The sequence below is a fragment of the Magallana gigas genome, chromosome 3, assembly GCF_963853765.1.
Source record: "Magallana gigas chromosome 3, xbMagGiga1.1, whole genome shotgun sequence".
Lineage (NCBI taxonomy): Eukaryota > Metazoa > Mollusca > Bivalvia > Ostreida > Ostreidae > Magallana > Magallana gigas.
The window spans coordinates 864298-882158 of record NC_088855.1 but is presented as its reverse complement, the minus strand read 5'-3'; the positions used below and the strand labels follow the sequence as shown (position 1 = coordinate 882158).

General features: G+C 32.9%; 1 protein-coding gene across 4 annotated transcripts in view; it reads right to left on the bottom strand.

Moving 5' to 3' along the window:
- Positions 1-3104: 3104 nt before the first annotated feature.
- LOC105325378 (multiple epidermal growth factor-like domains protein 10) overlaps positions 3105-17861 on the bottom strand; it is a 207975-nt gene continuing 193218 nt past the window's right edge. For 2 of the 4 annotated variants that reach the window (XM_066077962.1, XM_066077961.1), the window contains exons 3-12: positions 16744-16929; positions 16135-16329; positions 15041-15181; positions 13312-13464; positions 11632-11781; positions 8745-8900; positions 8497-8634; positions 7702-7842; positions 3718-3741; positions 3105-3602 (exon numbers count right to left, since the gene is read on the bottom strand). In XM_066077962.1, coding sequence (XP_065934034.1) covers positions 3487-3602; positions 3718-3741; positions 7702-7842; positions 8497-8634; positions 8745-8900; positions 11632-11781; positions 13312-13464; positions 15041-15181; positions 16135-16329; positions 16744-16929 — 1400 coding nt within the window. In that variant the 3' untranslated portion in view covers positions 3105-3486. Of the gene's footprint in view, positions 3603-3717; positions 3742-7701; positions 7843-8496; positions 8635-8744; positions 8901-11631; positions 11782-13311; positions 13465-15040; positions 15182-16134; positions 16330-16743; positions 16930-17061; positions 17248-17861 lie in introns of all 4 variants that reach the window. The other 2 variants (XM_011424898.4, XM_034482129.2) reach the window with 2 other exon arrangements.

Genomic DNA, 17861 nt, shown 5'->3' with positions numbered 1-17861 from the left:
TGGTGACCTTTTCTTAAACCTGTTCACTCAGATTGCTTAATCCTATTCGATAAAGTCTGATTTGCAAACTCCGCAAAACACAGTAGTTTTGGGTGAATTGGACCGTTTCGTATCCTCTTGTGTTAGTGTCATAGTATCTAGAGCTCTGGGTATTGTACTAAGTAAGCTGTCTATTATTTCATAATAAGTGTCTGCTTAAAGCAATATGAGCTGTATATTTTTTAGAATTTTATTTTGCTAAAGAAACCTGCTAGTGTGATAAGTCTGTATGTAACTTAAACTTTTATGGAAAATAAAGTTTGAAAAATGCATTAATTTTTGTCAGAAGAAAGATTTCTCTCATAAAGAATATATAGCAAAATCAATTTTTGTCCAGGACGACAATAATTCAATTTTGCTACAATAAAGGCTTCTTAACGGCTTTTCCCACAAAAATACAGCTTACAGTTATTTAAAATCTTGATTTATTTTTGGTCATTTAAGAAGAAAAACATATTTTCGTAAAAAAATGGTTCACAAGTCCAATAATTTAACCACTAAGCTAGGGCGATATTCAACTACAGCAATAGGCTCAAACAATTTTACAAAACATTTAAATCGCCGCCTCGTGACATTGTGACTGTAGGTGTTGTGAGTATTCTTGAATAACTTAGAATGCTGATATCAAAAGTTCTTATTAGATTATTTCGATTCATGCATCAAATCTATTTTTTCATTCAATCAGAAACCCTGTTATCGTATGAATCATATGAATATTTATCTTAAAATAATGTGTATGTTTAGAAAGACATCCATATTATAAGAATGGCTTTTAGTAAACCATTTATCATACATATCAGCAACCTAAGACCATTACGTGGTTTATTTTTTCTATATATCACAATCATATTTAAGATAATTGCATCTACACGATTTGATAGAATAACACACGCAAAATTTTGTGTAAATAGTATTTACACTACTACATTGCCATAATTAAGTCCAGTTGTCACAATTTGTGAGCAAAAAGACCTGGAAAATCCTTCGTTTATAAACTGACCTTTAGAGAAAATTGAAAAAGTAGAACTGTGTAATTTTATTTATAGCGAAAAGGAATAATATAGAACTATAGAACTACCACAAATAACACGAAAAATTCAACAATGCACACACAAATCATATTAACAAAAAGTAGACTTATCCCCTATATACCCCAACACACATATATATATATATATATATATATATATATATATATATATATATATATATATATATATATATATATATATATATATATATATATATATATATATACGGGTTGTCCCGAAAATTTGACAATATTTTACTTTATTGTTCGTGTCGTTGGTTATTTTTAGTGCTTTTTTATATCTCATCTTATAACCTTGTATCTTTTGATCCGACACTTTAGATAACGAGTGTTGTTGGTTTGCTAGTGCTTCTTATATATATATATATATATATATATATATATATATATATATATATATATATATATATATATATATATATATATATATATATATATAAAGAATTAATATCCCGGTTATGGCCGACTATTAAAACGAACTCCGAACCAACACTCCCTTGTATCTTTTGATCCGACACTTTAGATAACGAGTGTTGTTGGTTTGCTAGTGCTTCTTATATATATATATATATATATATATATATATATATATATATATATATATATATATATATATATATATATATAAAGAATTAATATCCCGGTTATGGCCGACTATTAAAACGAACTCCGAACCAACACTCCCTTTGGTGCGTTGTATTCTAGATTAAATAAACAAGTTTACATGCAGCAATGATTAGTATTATTGAAACTACCATTTATGTTTGATCACTTTATGTTCGAACACGATCTAACGTGCGGTATTCAATTTGTCTACATATCATGGTGCGTTATAAAATGGTCAAAGACGTAAAACAAATGGGAAGAGATATGCCATTTTTAATTCTGACCAGCACCAGTGAGAAAAGAGGGAAATAAGGTATTAACAGCTGGAACACTTGAGGGCCTACTTACAAGCATTACTTTTATTGTGACAAGTGAATGAATTATTTTTTGTTTGTTTTGTTTTTGTATATCTTGCAAAAAACAATTAAAAAGAGCACGTAGTTTAACATTTTTCAATTCTATTTAAAATGCTGAAATATAAATAAACAGAGAAAACAGTGAAAAGTTGTTTTAATGCATTCTTTAAATATATTTTTTATCGAACCTGTAGCACCGTATCTAGGAAACCTTATGGATATTTAAAGTAACATAACTAAGAAATAATTTTTTCCGTTTTTAATTGCATTTAAATATCCATATCCTAATGATTATTCCTTATATTCTTATAATTTTCATCAATTGTACCATCAAATATTTAATTGTCATTTTTACATTATTATCATATTGCATAATTATGCCAACCCCACTTGCGCCCCAACAGACCGGCATTAGTGTCACGGATGAAATAAATAAAACTACAAATTACTTTGATGGGTACATTTATGTCATCACAGACACTGGAAACTGTTTATTCATAAATATCAAAAAAGCGTCAAGGGCGGTAGCGGATTCAGAACAATATATTCTACTTATATTGATTAAAGGAGGATTTTTTCTTAATTGTTTAAACAAATGTGTCTACTTAATTGTTAATTGTTGACACCCCTCTCCCTCGCCCCTCCATAACTTCTAGAAAAAAAAATCAAGTAGTCTTCGATAGCAACGGGAAGTTTGAAAACTTTGATATATGTATTTAGTCGAATGTTGTAAAATTATATCATAAAATGTAAATTTAATAGGAATAATCACGAAGCACCAAAATATAATATTAAAACAATATGTAAAGGGGAAAGATAAAAACATAAAAACCTGATCACACCCGTAGATAGACAGCAAAAACATATAGTAATCTGTCATTTTTTAGTTTCCTAATATACAAAACAGCACAGTAAAAACACATTCTTAATGAAAAAACATTCCATCAACCACAATATAAAAATTTATAAAAAAATATGTAAAGTTTCACAATAACTACTCATTAACGGAAAATGAAATATTCTAATTGAATACCCTCTAACTAAATCTAAAATGATATCGCTTCTTTTAATGTAGATTTTCCGTTTATCTGATTACAGGAATAGTGTCGAATATTTAAATCAATTATCTGGTCATGGGTTATGCACTTCAATAATGATGACATCATTACGCCACTAGATTACTCTGGCGGTGAATAAATTATTCTCTATAACAGTACAACTAATAACTTACATCAGTTTGATATAACTAGCACATGTACAATAAATGTATGTTTTATATAACAAAAGTACAATAAATTAAAGTATCAAAATAACAAAAGTAGGTCGGAAATAGTCTTACGACCGAACTTTTCTCTGTGAAATGAATTCAACTTCAATCCCGGAACTTCTTCTCTTATTTTCATCCAATGGCACTTACTCTTATAAACCTTCTCGCTACATCTTTTCGAATTTGCGATAAATCGCACCACATCCAGTAACAAAGAAGGTTCCTACGAACCCCAAAGCGAGGCCGATCCCCAAGCTCCTGGGCTCCCACGTAATTGGGCCTGCTTTTATATTGAAAGGGATGAAAAGAAAACCGGAGGTTTAAATAACGGGACTGATTGTGAAAAGAATGTTTAATTTTTTTAAAGACAAAATTGAATAAAATAAAATGAAATTTACCTGTTTCTGTATAAAGGCATGTGTCTGTTAAGCAAAAGAAAATAGATATTTATTAGCAATTAGAACAAAAACAATTTTAAATGAATATTAATATATTAGTTTTAATCATAGATAGCTTTCACCTCCATTTTCTGATTACAGTTTCTATCCCCATACGTATAAGTAATAAATGTATGTTATTTTAACAGTATCATAGTCCAAATGGTAGATTACTTCGAGTCACCAGGCGCTGATCATCAGGGGCTCGTAACAAGTAGGGTCATATGTAGGACTTAGGCGGAATCTTAGGACCTACATATTAAGCCCTGCTTAAGTATATCTTACCCGTAACATAGGCAAACTTATCAATGTCTTAGCCAAGTCATGCTTATGTTAAAAAGTAAAATCGAACTTTTCATTACCTTTGTCGAATTTGAATGCATTTGTAATAAAATCATTGTCTTAAGTTAATAGATGTTTATTCTTGATATCTTTGATATTAGATTGGGGTAGATGTAAATGTGCAGACACAATTCAAGTTGGCATGAATATACATAGCTGCAGGACTGTAGCTCCCGGTCTGAAAATATTCGGATGGACGACCTGGGAGCTACAGTGCCTCCCATAGTAAAAAACTGCAATTTACTGCGCACAAAAAAATGCACTAGTTTTGGACCGTTTAATCTCATTTACGATCATATTCTGTACAAATATTTGATCCCAAAAATTCCTCGGACATTTTACTACAGATATCGTCACTTCACTTGCCTCTGATATTCTTTTAAACACCATCAGCAGCCCTGTAAATTAAAGTGGTGCAAGTTTGTTTACATTTAAAAATGGCGACTCTCGATCTCGACGTAAATTAACATACTTCATTTTCTGAGGTCGGTTATCATTTTTAAGAGAAAGTCTGAGGCAAGTAAAGTGACGATATCAGTAGTAAATTGGCTGAAGAAATTAATGGTACTAATTATTTTTACAGAATTTGTGTGAAAGTAAGGTTAATAAGTCAAAAACTAGCGCAATTTTTGTGCGCCGTAAATTGCAGACTTTCCTATGGTAGGCACCAGGTCGTCCATCCGAATTTTTCAGACCGGGAGCTACAGTGCTGCAGCTGTAATATACATACATATGCACCGGAAGTTTTTTTTAAGCTCAAAGCGATGGATCTTAGGCAATGTATTCAGTCTATTGTTGTTACTTCTTTGTTTTGACGAATATTCACTAGTCGTTTTCGAAGGCTGCCTTTGGCGAAAAATGGCGATGCCTTTAGAACTTGATAGAGTAATATACCCAGTAGTAAATTTCTTTAAATCTTTTGTTATTCATCTTACCTCACCAATACGGCAGTTCACATACTCTGTGTATACTTTCATCGTGAAGTCGACATACATTGTAATAAATTGAGGCAATCGTCGTCTATAAAATCGCAAAAGGTTTGTCCTTTTTTTGATTTCTCAAGTTTTGCGAGTTTACATAATTATATAGTTACTTCTTCTCAACTGACCATTACGTGTTGACAACCTACTCAGCAGCCCAGCTGCATACTATATGGAAACTGTTATAGCTCATTACGACCACTGATAATATTTATATCAATTAAGTCAAAACATTTACATTGGTGAACATAAAAATATTGATTTTGTGTGAATATTTGGTAAATACACTGTATTCAAATGCTGAATTGAAATAATAAACAATGGAACTTCTGAATGTACGCAAACAATACTTAAGACATACTCAAGTCACCTCTACCGGCCGCCTAAGTTTAAGGTAAATTGTCCTAGCTAAGCACTCTTCTAGTTACGGACTTAAGTCTAAGAATGTACATAAGTCCTTCTTAAGCACTGTCTTACACTTAAGTACCTTTTATGTTACGAGCCCCTGGTGATCAATCTTCTAAAGTGCAGTAAAGACTGGTCTATGTATCTATGATAACATATTGTCTTCAAAATAAAACCTCCTATTCATGAAATAATTATTTATTAATTATATAAATAGTTCTATAGAAAAAAGAAAAATGACATTTTAGAAATAAACAACGTTATTTAGTGAACATGGCGTTATGAATAGCAATTGCTCTGTTGGCATTTTCCATGATGCGCGCTGTTAACAGAATAGATGATATGTTATAACAGAAACTCCTTTTCAGTGTTAATATATGACATGCTTTAAATACACCAATTTTAGGGAATTGGAGAAATACACATGTATCGTTTAGTGGTTTTAACTCTGACCTATGATCTGAATAAGTCTTGGAAAAATATATGACGTCACACCTTTATGACGTCATAGTACGCAAACGGTAAGGTACATAAATCATGATTCATGGTATAGTGAGGAAGAGTTATCTTTCCTTGTACATTGAATTCTAAACAGGTAAATAGAAAGATCACTTGTAATTGATTATAATTAGATATGTATAAAACTAAAATACCTTACATTGTATTTTAAATTTAATATAATTTTTATTAAACACCACATACTTTTGGTATTAGAAATATTCACCACATATACGAGTACAAATCTTTAAATAATTGTTGAGAATTGGCTATCTTAGAGTCTGTGAGGCAATTGCGCATACAGACAGAGCAATAGAAAAATAAATGCAGCTCCTCCGTGTGGGCTTATAGTGGGAAAGAACAATATATATATATATATATATATATATATATATATATATATATATATATATAAACACAAAAATAAGTCCAATGCTCAAACAACTTTTATCTATAGCGCTTTCGCCCTACCGGGCTCTTCAGACAGGCGAAGACGTACAGTCGTACTATGACGTCGGGCGAAAGCGCTATAGATAAAAGTTGTTTGAGCATTGGACTTATTTTTGTGTTTATTCATCCCCGGTACCAAGAAAAAGGATTTATTGAAAAAAAAAAAATATATATATATATATATATTTATATATATATATATATATATTTATATATATATATATATATATATATATATATATATATATATATATATATATATATATATATATAAAGAAGAAGGTAAAAGAGATATAAATTAAGTATAAACTTTTTATCAATACTTTGTGTTATATTTACATCCTTATGTTCGCATTGGAAATCTGCGGCGTACAAATTATTATACCGCGCTAACCGTATCAAATTTATTTGCACCGCATTGGTATTGGTGTGTCATAGGACCGACGACATCCCAAAATAAGCATTCAATGCTTAAGTTATTTTTATTTTTTCAACTGCAAATATAAGTCACCTGTCTCTTGTAATGTATGTAGAAATATTGAAGATGTAAACATTTACCTTTTGTTTGTGAATGTTCAAACAATATGGAGGCATTTGAGTTCAGTGTTACATTTTGTTAAACAATGGAAACATGCAATCTAGCGGTTTTATTTTGAACAGAATGCAAAACGCCCTTTCTTGGCACAATTGTGTCTTTCTTAGCATATAAAATCTATGAATTAAAATTTTTTTGTAGATCTCACTACAAATCAGAAACACATTATATGATGATTTTTTTTTACTAAAGGAACATAATATTGATGTACTCTTAGAATTATCAATTGACAAATATATTAATTTTGAGTATATTCCCCCAAGTCGATAGTCAAACATAGAGTGAAATAGAATTGTAAATAAATGCTTAACAATTAAAGTTTCGAACCTGGGGGGTTGGGGTTGGAGGATATTGATGAAAAGATATCAAGTTCCACTTCTCTCTTGTTTTTATCGCAAATTAAATCAAGAATGGATCAACAAATTTGTCCTTTATAAAAATTATTAAAATTCCTCAATGTTACACTAAACGGTTGACTACTGACATCACGTGACGTCATTAGTATGACGTGCAATATGAAGAGCATTAGACGCATTTGTTGAAAAACCCTCAAAACTCTTCTTCTTCTATCATTGATTCATTCAACAGACATTTGTTTTACTTCAAAATTTTACCAGCCCAACAAAGGGCCTACACTTTGCGTTTGTTCGCTACGTTCTCCTCATTCTTGCTTACCCCTATAATCACACGAAGACAAACTCCAGCCCTTTTGACACTCCTTCTCCGGACAATATCCGTATCTACGATCGCAAGGTTTCCTGTCTTTACAGAAGCACCATTTGTCACAGTCGTCTCCATACAACCCTGGTTCACACTCTGTATTTAACAGTAAGTAAAAAGATGCATGTTTAATGTAGGCAATTCAATGTATAGGCTATCAATGAAAATCTCAGTCCAGCGTCGTCCCAGAAAGTAGTCATCCGAAGGCAATACTCGTCATTTTACAATCATAATCACATGAAAACCAATTGAAATATCGTTCAATACTCGTTGCAATAAGGAATGTCCTGTTGTGTACAAACGTTTAATATATATTTTTATTACTTTTCTGATCAATGCCTTAACGTTACATTGGACGTAAAGACAGTGGGCAACTTTTTCCGAGTATGCCTTAGCTGCTTTTAATAGAAGATCAAATCCTGTATTTATCTATTTGTACTATTATTGTTTATCATCATTTTGCATTACATGAGTTTGCAATCATGCCTTTAATAGTGCTCAATGGTCATGGTCATTTTTATTCTGTATTGATCTCCTTTATAAGAGAGGTTCTATATAAAAATATAGAAAAACACCAAAATTTCAAAGGTAAATTATATAAGTTTTTTCTTTACTAAACCATAGTTTATAGCAAAACAAATCAGATCTTAACATTTTAGGCACATCTGTTGGTTATTTTGTTTACCATCAAGCCTCGTCTGCATTACTCGTATCGAACACCATAATTATTGTCGTTATTGTAGCCCTTACTTTTCATACTGCAGGTTTCCCCTTCGTACCCTTCTTCACATTCCCCGGGGCACCGGCCGCTCACCGGATCACAGGGAGAGCCACCGTCGCAACGACACCGACCGTTACAATTCTCGCCAAAAGTCCCTGGGCTGCATTCTGGAAACAACATATCATTTGTTTTGGTCAGCACTTAATTGGAGATGTCATACTTACTGCATCACATTCTTTTCTGATTTTAATTTAAAGTGAAACATTTTCAAAATTACCTGTTGTACAATTGAAGCCCTTTAACCCAGCAGGACAGTTACGACACCTTCCGTCAGTATTTCTACAGGAATTTCTTAAACACGTAGGGCTGCACGTCTTCTCACAGTTTATTCCGTATTCATCATAAGAACATGGACTTTTATAGCTATCGTATTCTGTAACAAGAGAACTAAAGGCCTTGATGGTCACCTGAGTACCATAGCCCGTTGATGGACCTGTCAGGTAGTCTTGAATTCGGATTTTAAGCTTCATTTTGAAGTCTAAAACCTAAGCCAAACTACTGTGACTATTCCTACAGCTTTATTATTTCAAATTTAGAAAATTTAAGAAGAGGACATTATGGACCTAATATCAAAACATTTTTTTTTACCTCCCACAACTTTGAAGGTACACGTACAGAAAAAATATTATAAAATTTCATACATTTGTCCTTAGTGGCAAGATTAATTCTACCTAAAGGCCTTGACCACCGATCCAGGGGTCATGAATTGAACAATTTTGGTAGAGAATATTTTGAAAATTATAATCCTGCATTTAGTTTATTTTCCACTACCATGGAAGAATAGACAAACATTTTATAAGTTATATTCATTTTCACTATATGACCAAATTGTACCCGCTTACGGCCTGAACCTCTGACCCAGAGATAATGAATCTTAACACATGTTTTGCTCAATAAACGGTGGATATCATTCGTGTAATAAATTTTTGATTTACACTGTGTGTTTTTACCCGACGTGACGTCATAGTTAAACATATATGTACGATAGGTTTAGGCTATTGATTGACGTAAATTGATTTTTTTTAAAAATTAAGTTGAAGTGTAGAGTTTCATGAGTTGATAAAAAAATGTTCCAAAATGAAATGTTCCTTTGTTAATTTTCAAGGAACTTTTTCCAGGCGTAAAGTTGTTGATGTCTTGCAGTAAATGTGTAATGTGGCTAACAATTATAATGTTTACAGGGAGGATGGAGTTTAAACAAAAGGCTTGGTAAAACATGTGATAAAAAGAATCCCATTTTTGCGATGGTATATGGTTTTTCTATCGCCAAGCTCGGGAATAGAAAACACACAGTTCGTTATATAATCAAAGTACTGAAGTACTGAAAGCCGGGCTCTTTTGGTGTGTCTTTATGCATATTGTGTAGTAAAGACTGAAAATCTCTCTCTCTCTCTCTCTCTCTCTCTCTCTCTCTCATGCTTTTAATGTCGGCAAAGCATCAGAGAGGGACCAAATTTTGTAAGCGGCTATAAACAAAAAATATGTCTGTCTAGTAGAAGTTAAAAAGTTCAATAGTTGCTGCCTTGAATTTTGCAACAACCATTTCTTCATCGCGCAGCAAAGTAGTTCATGGAAATTCACGCGCATTGTATGTGTCCAAAATGCATGGTAATGTTTTAAAAATACGTTATTAATAAGAAAACTAAAAAAGATAGACAATTCATTCGAAATTTTAAAAAAAGAAACAAAATGCCAACACTTTTGACAAAACGTGGCTCTTTGTGTAACTATTTGGTATAGCGGAAGCTTTACCTTGACGCTGTTTTGTTTTTTGTTTACTTGTGCTATTTATAGTAACATTGGCGATTTGCCTGCCTATAGCCAGGACTCTGCTTTCAGCAGAGCCCGGCTAAAAATCAAATATATATGGGAATAAAAAAGAAAATGTTCTTAAATTTGATACATTTTCACAGTTTGGCCGCATTGGTCCTGTCTTGTTTTTAGGGGGCTTCATAGACACTATAACCAATTCCATTTAGTTTCTTTTTTCTTAAATTGTTCAGGTGTAGAGAAGAAGACTTTTGAAAATTTTGCTTTTTTTGCTGGCATATTTTGGGACGCCCATGAGGCCACAGGTGCTGTTATGTCACAAATTTCACAATTTTCATTCCTCTATCCAAAAGCTGCTTCAAATTAATCAAAGTATTGAAGTACTGAGGGGAGTTGATTTTATCGATTATCATTTATTTTAAAATCAACTTATCTTGCATGGTTATTAGTTTCTAGTCTGTATTTGAATAACGCACCTTTTTATTATATGAATTCTTAGACTTTTCCGACAAGAATTTCGAGAAACCCCATATGAATCATGTTGTGTAATATTTAAAGATATATTTCAAACTATGTATTCGAATCGAAACAATTCTAAAAATCGTATGGATTCAAGCACTTTTGATATCGAACTCTAGTCTCGTTCAACCAGACGCGCGGCTGTCTCCGTTAATCTCCGACAAGCAAGAGAGCCTCTCTGCTTGTCGGCGATTTACGGAGACAGACGAACGTCTGGTTGAACGAGACTTTATTACACTTTGGCGTAGGAACACATGAGACTACAAAACTATCTTAATTGTTCGTATTATATAAAATCTGACTATTTTCAAAGTGTTTACAGATAAGTTTCCTTGAAAAACAATACTTCAGCATTCGTTACGTCAAATTTTTCTATTATTTTCAAGAACTTAGTCTTGTCAGCGGCGATGATTTGTGCTTAGGTCCAAACACTGTTTCACTTTCGGTTTGCCAGAGTAACTGCATAGGAGAGTTGATTGAAATCAACTCCCAAAAATGATAACATTTGGCCTTATATTTTTTAAGAAGTTACACAGGCAAAATAGTTGACGGAAGACGCTCGACGTAGAACGGACGACAGACGGTGTAAGAGAAAGACCAATGGCAATAGGTCACCTGAGTGAATCAGATTAGATTAAATTACAATGCTTGTTCGCCATGTTTCAAAGAATCAGAGGAAGGAAATTAAGGAGGCATCAATGACACGCCCAGTTTTTCATTAAACCTGATATTAATGCAGGATGTCAGTTCAATCAGATAGGTTCCAATAGTTGCAATAGAGGAAAACTTCATTACCCCCCAAAAAATAGACTCACGATTATAATTGCACCTGTCAGAATAAATGCGGAAGCCAGGCTCATTACAACCTTTTGGACAGGTACCGTTTACAGGTAAACAGACTGTGCCCTCCAAGCAGTCTCCGCACTCCTCCTCGCATCGATAGCCGTAAAATCCAGGCTCACAGGCTGAAATCAAGGAAATGGAATTATTTAAACGATTATTCCTATACTTTAATATACGATTTTTAACACTATTTTGAAATGGTAAAAATGCTATAAACATTGAAATGTGTTTCGATATTGTGTTTTAAAACGATATATCAACCCGCAGCGATATGTAGCTGTAGTAATTTAACACTCTCTTTTTTGTTTAGTGTTGTTGTTTGTTGGTTTTTGGTTGTTGTTGTTGTTTTTTTTTTTTATTGGGGGTGGTTGGGGAGGCTGTTACTCGATATGATTTTCCGTATTGATGCAAGTGCTGGAGTGATTCAAAATCATTATTAAATAACAATAACATTTGTATTTCTTAACTGACCTCAAATAGTGTAGTTGTGTAGGACATACATTAATTCAAGAATATCAAGTATAGTCCAACTATTGTAGTTATTGTTCGTGTACGTCAACAGCACAAGTTGATTTTGTCCGCCATGATCACTGGCTTTGGTTGATTTCATTATATTTTGGGACAGCCGGGAGAAATCAGAGGGGGTTTTGAACTCAAGATAGGAATTCTCGTCTTTTCGACGAAAAAAATGTGATGTTTTGTGATGGAAAGAGGTAAGACCGCTTATTTTTACTAATATTAACTTAGTCAAGCTCAGCTAAAATTTAAGCGTAAATCCCATAAATATATGCGAGAACTGTCATTATTGCTGATAAGTATAACAGGCAAACATGCTGGTGGTTTATCTGGTGTTGATTTATATACAGTTTGGTTGTACATCATGATTTAAAACGTTAAATTATCTAAAGGAAGTCTAAAATTTAAAACAATCTTTTCAAACCGAAGTCAACCGCATTAAAAATTACGTTGCACCATTACGGAGATCCTATGGAATTGTAGCCTTCTCAAGAAAATGTCAAAGAATATGATAAAAAAATCGGAGATAGCTACATTACTACAGCTAGCTGGTCTGTAATTCCCGGTATGACAAAAATCGGACGGACTACCGGAGATAAAGCTGCGCACAAAAGCTTGCGCGAGTTTTGGACTGATTAACATTATTTTTGATCATACTAAAGTATTTTAAACGTATCAAAATCTAGCACATCATTGAAAGCATCGCAATGTTTGCAACTAGACTCCCTAAAGTCCCCGTAAAGTAAAGCAAAGTTTTTTTTTTTTCTTTTAAATCTGCACGTACATTTAACACACTTTCCTTTACGAAGACTGTGAGGGTGTGTAAAAAAGGTTCATAGGAACCCGGTAAGTGAATAAATCAAGAGAAAGATGTTCATGTTCGAAGAACATTATATACTATATGCTTACGAGCGAAGTAAGTTAACTTTTTCCAAACTAAGAGCATTTTTGTGCACCATAAAAAATTCAAGTATTTCGAATGGAAGGAACTGATCATGAAGCTCTACGGCCTGTCAACCCGAATTTTCTCCGTACAGCTACATATACATATCTGCAGCAAACCCAATGATTATTCCAATTCTAAAAACGTTATTACTTTTAAACTTCAGAGTTATCAGTCGTATGGAATAGCTCACGTTTGTTACAGAGGACATCATTGGACGCTGAATCCTTTCTTTGCCACCCAAGTCCACAGACACACGTGCCGTCCTCACTGTCGCATTTGTCGCTCCAACAATTAGGGCTACAGGTCAGATTGCAGTTCACGCCGTACTTGTCAGGTGGACAGTCTGTCAAACCGTATATCATACGACTTAATGTACAAACTATGTCATGATTATGAAACAAAGAAGCCCGCGGTCTGCAACACTTATTATTCAAGAATCAATTCTTCTTGTTTAAAATTCATAACAAGCTAATAAGATCCCTTAAACATAAAAATGCTCCTTCTTGTTTCATATAGTTTTATTAATATATTTCTTTGCAAGTCTCTGAGTTATTGTACATGCATGAACATACATTTTGTTTTTTATTGAACGTTTGAATATTGTTGCATTACTATGTAGTATTATATCGTGTTAAAGATTTTACTTGGATTCATATCTTGTTTCTTATGTTCAAGTTTAACCAAAGGAATATAACATTTTGATAATGTTCTTGGGCTACAAAGAATCAAAATCTTAGTAAAGATCAAGATTTAGTGTAGTTGTTTTTTTTTACCTGATTTTTTTTTTCAACAGTAAAATTCATTCTTTTTCCTTATTGTAATTGCAAACAAACTTTAATACAAAAAATTCAAGATTTTATGACATCTGTTGAGAAACAAACCAGTTACTAACTCTAACACTTGCATTATACATGAATACAAATGTTCATATTGACTACGACAGGCAATGGAATATAAACATATCACCAAGATTTTTCAGAATTCTACTAGACTTTGACCCATGCATGCATGATATGATCAGACATAAATAACAATAATGTCATTTATGTCTCTGATATGTTCGAACATTTACGAAATAGATACTTCGACATACCGTATTGTTGACAATTACTTAACCAAACTTTAAGCCTACAATAATGCTATTAATTTCACTACACTCTGCTTAGATAGAATAATCAAACTGTGTCTCGGGACATGCCTTCACCACAGTTAGCATGCCTCCCATACATCCGTAATGTAGAAACAAATTGCAGAATCGCTCCGAAACGATTTTGGAGAAAATTAATGAAGCCGCATTTAAAATAATAGTCAAATCATTCAAAATAAACCATTTTGAGTCTGTGAATAACTTTCATCTAAAAATTTAATGCATATTAATGAAGAATTCAACATTTTTACCAAGGTTTTTTACTCGCTTCAAATTTACACACCATGTTGACACTCTGAACTCTCGGGATTTTTCATTAAATGCACTGAGTTAGAGTTATCTCCCGTATTTTCTTGATGAACAGAATATACAACAAATTTCCAATGAAAATTTACACGTATTTCTATTATTGTTTCTGAGTTTATCCATGGAAATGTGATACTGTGGAAACATAAACTAAAGAGCCTCCTTTGATTTAGCGAGAATTTAATGCGCATGCGCAAGATTGTAAAATCCTAAAAATCCAGATCATTTCCGGATTTTTCAAAGGAATTTTCGTTGATTATTAATTAGCGAAGCTTGATTGAGAAAAAATGAAAACAATGTGATAATCTTCAAGTACCAAATGATGTTTTGAATATATAAAACAAAAGAGAGTACTCCTCCGATTTCTCGGTATTAAAGCCGAAAAATTCGAGTCTATTATTTTAATATAGTAGTATAGATTCAACATTTTCTAATCTGTAGTTAAAATGTATATCTTTAACTGTACCTGGTTCGGTGCACTTGTCTCCCTTCCAACCGGAAGTACATCCTTGTAGACAAGTGCCATTTCTGTGATGACATTCTCCATCCACACAATGGCGACTACATCTAGAGCTGCACAGAAGGCCATAGGTTCCAGGATCACAAACTGAAAATATCGAAATGACAATGACAAAAGTACGATCAAACTTGACTTCCAACCTAAAGACCTTAATGCAAAAAAAATTTAAATGGGAATAAATAAATTGCTCTGAGTTCAGAGATAAAAAAAATAAACTCTCAAGCTTGGATGACACGACACTTGAACTGTAAGCAATTTTACAGTAGTATGTTCGATACTTGAACTATGGGTTATCTTACTGTTGGTGTACACAATACTTGAACTATGGGTTATCTTACTATTGCTGTACACAATCTATGAACTGTGGGTTTTCTTACTGTTGGTGTACACAATACATGAACTGTGGGTTTTCTTACTATTGCTGTACACAATACATGAACTGTGGGTTTTCTTACTGTTGGTGTACACAAAACATGAACTGTGGGTTTTCTTACTATTGCTGTACACAATACATGAACTGTGGGTTATATTACTGTTGGTGTACACAATACGTGAACTATGGGCTATCTTACTGTTGGTGTACACAATACATGAACTGTGGGTTTTCTTACTGTTGGTGTACACAATACATGAACTGTGGGTTTTCTAACTGTTGGTGTACACAAAACATGAACTGTGGGTTATCTTACTGTTGCTGTACACAATACATGAACTGTGGGTTATATTACTGTTGGTGTATACAAAACATGAAATGTGAGTTATCTTACTGTTGATGTACACAATACATGAACTATGGGTTATCTAACTGTTGGTGTACACAATACATGAACTATGGGTTATCTTATTGTTGGTGTACACAATACTTGAACTATGAGTTATCTTACTGATGGTGTATACAATACATGAACTATGAGTTATCTTACTGTTGGTGTACACAAAACATGAACTATGAGTTATCTTACTGTTGGTGTACACAATACGTGAACTATGGGTTATCCTACTGTTGGTGTACATGATACTTGAACTGTGGGTTATCTTACTGTTGGTACAGTTTCCATCCTTTGATCCACGTTTGCAGGATTTGCCATTCTCGTCTTTGTCATCAATTAGGTTGGTGTTTAATTCCAAGCTTCCAGTGCATTCTCCGGCAAATACGTAGCAGGTGACGTTAGCAGAGCAATCTTTTGACTTGCAAGTTACACATAAATGTTTTGCAAAAGGAACCCCAGTACAGTCTGTAGAGAAATAAAAATTCATTAAAACTCGCCCGCGAGTTGATTTTTCACATTTATATATAGAATGGTCAAACCATGAATGCTGAACGCCACAATCAATCAACAGTCAATATAAAGAAAGCAATCACTATTTTAGTGTTTTAGAGTGTGTATTCCTGTTGTAAACCTTTTGGTTAAACTTATTCTAATAAAAAATATCAAAACAAAATGACCCTAAGTACTTTTCATACTTTGATTTATTCATATATGTAGTAAAGGAAAAACTTACATGGAAAAAATAAATAAAATAAAAAACATAAACATGACAACTGATTAAGAGGTCTTGTTCCTAAAATCCACTTTTATGAAGTGAGACATTAATTCTATTTACATGTAGAAGAAGATATGCACTGTACTAACATTATAAATGCTTACCCATTTCATAAAATCTTAACCAAAAATATATATTAGTTGCATTCCGATCTGCCAAATCGTTCTTCGTGTCGTAAGACTTTTTTCTAATCATTCTACATTCTGTCAGCAAGGTACTCAGAACAAAAAATATTTCGGGATATTGGTAACACTGAGCTGTAGATACTCTGAAGAAATCTTTTGTTGTTTCTGTAAAAGTTAATAAACATGTTTAATACAATGTGCATGCACTACACATTTATCAGTATATACGGTAATAATTTATAGCATGAATGAGTTTTATAAGGCTTATAGTCAAGTATTTTACAAGAAAAATCTTACTGTCAAAATCCTGTTGTGTATAGAAGAAATCTTGTCCAGGTAAAAAAGTGTTTATTGTTTCAGAGTATTTCATGAAGCCACCAGAAACACTGCATGCTGTCGGTCGAAGAGAAGTCATGTTTTGTGGTGTTGGCATTGCAACAAAATTTGTCGATATCATTATGTATGTCTGAGTTCCACCAATGCCTGATATATGAACAAAAATAACACTCACAATTAAAAGATAAGATATATATTACTACATCATGCATGAATATTCACATTATGTTGTTGCACATCAGTGAAACCTTATTGGACAATGACTGTGTGTTTTTGTCAGGCTTTGCATGTGTAATTAGATGTCTATTATTATGCCTTCTGTCAATACTCATCTATATCGAATAGTATACAAAGTGTTTATTACGCGTGAGCATACTATGCCGAAAGGGAACCCGGTTAATTTTTTTAATCTTATGAGCGCCGACAGCGGGTTCTAAACTCTCGACCCAAATTGTTTTCCCTCTCTATAGCCCGATGCACGATCGCTACCCCACGTCATTACATATGCTATCGAGGAACTAACAGTTACTTGTCACTATTGTATACATTATACTGATTCCGGCTACTACCGATTACTACATGTAGCACAGGTAACGATTTATGACAATAACGGAGCTCCGTAGCTGCAATACACATTTTTACAGTGTAGAATGTTTCACTTTAGTCTTTTTTTTTTTTTTTTTTACAAAAAACACCGATGTATTAATGATTTATTCAATGATGCATTTTATGAGAAAAATACACTGTTTATAGATATTATT